The sequence below is a fragment of the Saccostrea echinata genome, unplaced genomic scaffold, assembly GCF_033153115.1.
Source record: "Saccostrea echinata isolate AGI-Se365-2 ecotype Australia unplaced genomic scaffold, CSIRO_AGI_Sech_v1 ptg000005l, whole genome shotgun sequence".
NCBI lineage: Eukaryota > Metazoa > Mollusca > Bivalvia > Ostreida > Ostreidae > Saccostrea > Saccostrea echinata.
Genome location: NW_026889754.1, coordinates 9,835,114 through 9,840,683, shown reverse-complemented (window position 1 = coordinate 9,840,683; position 5,570 = coordinate 9,835,114). Strand labels below are relative to the sequence as shown.

Here is a 5,570-nt window from a genome sequence, read left to right as displayed (position 1 = left end):
CATGCAGCCTGCACACAGAGTTATTCTGTACCGTGAACTGTTTCATGCTGGTCCTATATTATATTTTAATTAAACTATCATGAATTCTATCATTATATTTGATAAATATAGCAAATATGTTGCGAAAATCCAGAAAAAAATAGCCCTAACTTTTGCTTAAAATTAGCACAATTTTAGTATTATCTAAAAATTAACATCACAGACCCCAACTTTTTATTCTCTTTTCTGAATAATATAAGATTTTTTTAACCATTCTACTCAAATTCAGTAAAATGTCATTACTTTGAAATGATTTTATTGCTTGATAAAATTTTTAATGCCAGAAAAATGATATTTTTGAGTGCAAAAAGGTCAAATAATTAAACATGCGAAGTAATTTAAAAATTTTTTGTTGTCACAAATTTTAATGTATCTATTCAAGATGAAATAAGACTGTGTTTGTTCCCATAATTTATTTGAACAAAAAAATACTGGAAGAAAAACTTTAAAAATTGAATCATGTGTAAGATGTATTTATAGTGCAAAAAGTCAAACTAAATGCTCTGTAGCACCATTTTTTGTTTTGATTTTTAATTAAGCTATGTGTATATTCTAAAAATATACTTGATAAAAAATTCTCATTACTTTTGACGACAGGATCCAACCTCCTTAAAGCGCCCTTTATACACCAGCAATTTTTTTTACAAAATATTTCCAAATATTGACATCTCTTTCTTTTTTAACACAAATTCACTTACTATATAATCCCTTGTATCACTGCCTTTTTTGTCATTACCATTCACAGTATTCAGATACTAATACATTTTTTAACGAAGAAAGGAGACAGCTTTCTTGAGTTAGGAGAAGATGGCGGAAGAATTTCTTAACATGCAAGTTTATATCATACGTTAAGAAACGGGAATAAATTTTTGAAAATATCTAGTACTAGTTTGAATGTAAATTAGAGAACGTAAAGTTACAGAACGAATCTTCCGTTATATATTTAAAATTCTATCTAATATGTATTGAACAAAATAGATATAAAAAAAAAGTAAAGGAAAATTTTTAATTTTATCAAACATGATAATAAACTACATTAATATTTTAGGAATTCGAACATATCCTGTCATTCATAATTATAACTTTTATTAAATAATTTTTTTTATGTTGTTTTACGTCCCATTCGACAATTTTCACTCATATAGAGACGTCACCATATAAAATAAAAAATTAAATAATTAAACGTATACGTAATGTAGAATTAAATAACAGAATCTTCAGATACATTATTTATGTTTTTTATTTTGTATACCAACACCTTTGAAAATCTTTTTTTTTATTTATATACAAAGGAAAGATAATAATATGCAGACTCCCTCATCCCCCCAAAAAACGCTACCAGCGCTTGATGACTTCGAGGTCGAATGGGATTTGTTGGGAGAGGAATGGTCTCTTTTTGCCAATCTCAAACGATGGGTAAGTAATTCATATGTATGTTATACTGGTCTAGACCGATCATTTTGTTGTTGTGTTATAAATTTCATGTACCTTAAAACAACTTATCTAAAAGTAAAAAAAATCACAATTTCACCTCTAATTTTAATTACGAGTTCCCTAAATTGAAACGATTATTTTACATTGTGTGTGTGTGTGTCTGAACAGGACAAAATATTATGTTGATGAAATGTTGGGGTACTATGTCTATCTGCACGCTAACATGCAATCTATATGAAGTCAACAAAGGACTCACCCATCAATACACCCATGGATGGCAAATCCATATAGCTTTATTTTGTCATATCTGAAATTTGAAGAAAAAAAATTCACTGACAAAGAACTATTACAATATGATATTTCAGTCGGAAGTGTTTCTCAATACATAGATAAAAGAGAATACCCATCGACATGCCAGATTTGATTGGGTCCGATTGAATGGTAAATTCTCAGGATTCACCTCCTCCTTCTGATTTTAGTGCCTTCGGGGTCCAATTTCCTTAGTAATTTCATGACAACATCCCTATAGAAAAAAATCTTTGGATCGTGAAAAAGGCAAGAATAACCTTCATAAAAATTGCTGCAGGGGATTTTGAAAATAACGATAAGCAGATCAAACATCATCTGACATAATTGCTGTGTATAATTTAAGATTTCAGAAAAAAAAAATACTAGAAACTGATAACCAAATAAAACGTCACATAATACTCCGTATTATACTGTACATGTATATGCAGCATTGGAAAAAAAATGGTTTAAAGGTCGGTAAAAACGAAATATTTGAGCAGTATGTTAATGTTTTAGAAACCAGTTCATTTTTTAACTCTATCATAAGCCTTTTAATGCATTTTATCACCTATGCTAGTAGTCCGAAATATCTGACATTTTCCAAGATTTTGATATTTTACGTCTTGGCACGTAAAATATCAAAATCGTGAAAAAAAAAAAAAAACAACAAAACGTCAAATATTTCGGACTGCTATGCTAGTACCAATGGATGAATTCCAGGTGGGATATCTGCGTCCTTTTTTAACCTTATAAAACAAAAACTTTTCAAATTATCCGACATAACTATGTGTTGATACGTGACTACCCCTTTTCTCCTGCTTTTAGAGCAATACTACTATATTTTCGTCCATCAGTTTATTTTGCTTTATCACATGATTATTTAATTGCCCTTCTGCATCCTTCACATGGGTTTTATTATACTCAGGTGAACGTTAAGACTCTTGTTTGCTTATAAAAACACATTGCGTTTGTACGGTCATGATTTTCTAACGTATATTTTTGCAGCTGAAATTTTAAAAAAAACCTGTAGATGACCTATAGTTGAATATACTCTGGAAGAGTCGAGATTTCTTTCTTTCTTTTTTTTTGGGGGGGGGGGGGGCAATTGTTATTCTCGTATACTAGAAGAAAGAAAGCATTTAAGCATTTCTTGTCTATATATTTAAAATATAAATGTTGAATGAATAATTTTAAAAACGATACATAAAAATGAAAATGTAATGAAAGTACAATGGATGGACAAAGTATAAAGTTTTATTTACCTTTGGACGGCGTAAACTTTTCTTCGAAGAATGGATGTTAAAGATCTGTACCCAACAGTCTCGGGAAGATCAGGTAATAGATTCTGAGAAAAAAAAATGTGTTATGTCATTTTAACATATGATTATTGTTTTTTTTTCTTTCCACTTGTATACGTAATCACAATGTTGGTATTAACTTAGATGTGAAAATGATACCTTACGTAAAATCGTTTTTGATTTTGGATCGCTACCATCTAAACAAATTTTATTTTTCGAAAAGAAGTTGGATTGTCTGTAATAGTTAAGCAGTTAATGTTTCATTCATAACTTAGCATACTTTAATTTTACCTCTATAACTTGTTTGGTGACATTATGCGGCACACTTGATGTGTTCCGACGAGAAGGCACACCTAATCTTTTCAGTCGCTTGCCTGTTGCATTGACGCTGTTAAGTTAAATACACACTATTAAAAATAAACAAATAAAACCCAATACAGTGTATAACCAAAATTTGTAATAAATTTATTATTAATAAACAAAATATAAAAATTTAAAACATCTTACCTTATGTCTTTGTTTTTAAATTTCTGAAACAATTTTGATATTTCTTTATATGTAAAACCTTTGCTATTTAACACCAGAAGAGCATCTGCATCTAGAAATGAAAAATGAAGCAAATTTACTCCAGTATTTAAAAAGTTTCCAAGGAACGCATGTGTCGCCTGCTTTTCTTTAAATGCAAAAAAGAAGAGAAACACTGCGATAGAGTCTGTCAATCAAAAAATGATTACCAACTCTCAAATAGATAAACCTAAAAGTTGAACTCATTACAAATAATTATCAACACCCGCCACTCAAAATTCTAAAGCCTTATTTTAGATTAGATTGCCCGGGGTATTCTTTGTACAGTAGGTCAAAGGTCAACAAGTAAATTATAACGCTGGTAATCTCATAATGTTTTACGACAATCAGTGCACATGCAAAATAGCATAGAATTGCCCCTTAAATGTCAAAATTATGCTGTAAATTGGCACTTTTAACTTTTTAGTAAAGTAGGTCAAAGGACAAGGTCAAGGGTCAGTCAAGAGTCACGAGGTCGTTAGCCATGGGCATGGCAATTTTCAAATGCCATAGTGCCAGCAATAAATGTGCTAAATGTCAAGTCCATATCTCTTGCAGTTCTTGAGATACAAGGTGTGACAGACGGACAGACATAGCAGTATGAGTGCGAAAACTGATTTGAAATTTTGGTGTGAACGTTGTACACTTTACAAAAGCTATAAGAAAGCAGACAACGTAACGTGTACAAAACGCCTACATTACACCTAATTTAACTGTAGAGTGTCATGGCTGATATCGGCCATCGTAGATAATGAACAAAGACGTGGAATATTACTTCGCACTTCACGAGCCAGTCCAAGAACAAATTAGCATTTGAAAGTAGTGAACCGTATTATCAAAACATACGATAAATATTCGTAAGGCGAGTTTACCTATGGTGGCATATTTTTTTTTTTTAAAGGCCGAGGTTTTCAACCGGTCGGTTTTCCTCAGGTAAGTTTGGTGTGGGGTGGAGCTTAATTGAAACGGCTGTGAAGCCCCAATGGAACCAAGCTGGCTTGTGTATACCTACCTATATACACAGGATGTTACCTGTATATTACCTGTAAATATTTTCCTAAGACATAGTTTAACTTCGCGTGTTGCTCAATCGAAATGTTGATCGTCAAATTTATGAAATAAAACATGCTAAATTTTTTATGTAGACTGATTCCTTTAGTTCAATTCTTTTTTAAAAAATATGTTTGAATAAAGGAGACAATTTTAGTTTAATTTTGTGCGTTAATCAATTTCAAATCTTTGGTTGTAAGCTGACGACACCGAGGGAAATAGTCATTTGCAAAACGAAAGTAGAAAAAAGCGCGGTCCTGAATAAGTCTCTTAAACTTAGAAATCCTGTTTGAAGACTAAATTTGTAGAAAATATATAATAAATTAGGCAAACATTTTTTATATAATTCCTATGTGATTAACCCATGACGCATGTTTGAACAGTTTCGTAAAAATGGTCATGGCATCAGCGTATTGTTTCTCCGACAGTTTGACGAAACGGGAATATAGTCACTTTATCTTACTTTTTCCTCGGGATCCATAATTCTAAACATAACTTGCATATTCAATGACAGCTTTTATAATACTGCTTATTTCTCTTTAAAACTGGTTATTTTACCGTAACTTTCATCACCATGTCTCGGAGAAATATTACACGTCTTGAAATTTTTAACTTGGACAATATGACTATCTCATAGTTATAAAAAAGAAATTATTATTTTATTAAATTACATGATGCTTCCAATGCAGTTCGGTATTTTCTGTTGTAAGTAAAATCGATGTACGTGTAAATTTGGATAACCTATACTGCATTATAGATTGTACAGTGAAATGAATCCCCCTTTCTTAATTACAATTTAAATAGATATATGACTGACTCTCTTTTTCATTTATTTAATTGTCTGACAGACTGATTAAGTATAAATTATATATGGCTAATTACTTTATCATAAAGTAA

General features: G+C 30.9%; 1 protein-coding gene across 1 annotated transcript; it reads right to left on the bottom strand.

Annotated features, from left to right (window-relative positions):
* Positions 1–1,920: 1,920 nt before the first annotated feature.
* Positions 1,921–5,154, bottom strand: LOC133179871 (uncharacterized). Its single transcript, XM_061314564.1, has 5 exons — positions 5,137–5,154; positions 3,567–3,724; positions 3,351–3,447; positions 3,024–3,106; positions 1,921–1,996 (listed from the first exon to the last, which is right to left on the bottom strand). The coding sequence occupies exons 1-5, from the start codon at positions 5,152–5,154 to the stop codon at positions 1,930–1,932; spliced, it is 423 nt and encodes a 140-aa protein (XP_061170548.1). The 3' UTR covers positions 1,921–1,929.
* Positions 5,155–5,570: the final 416 nt, after the last annotated feature.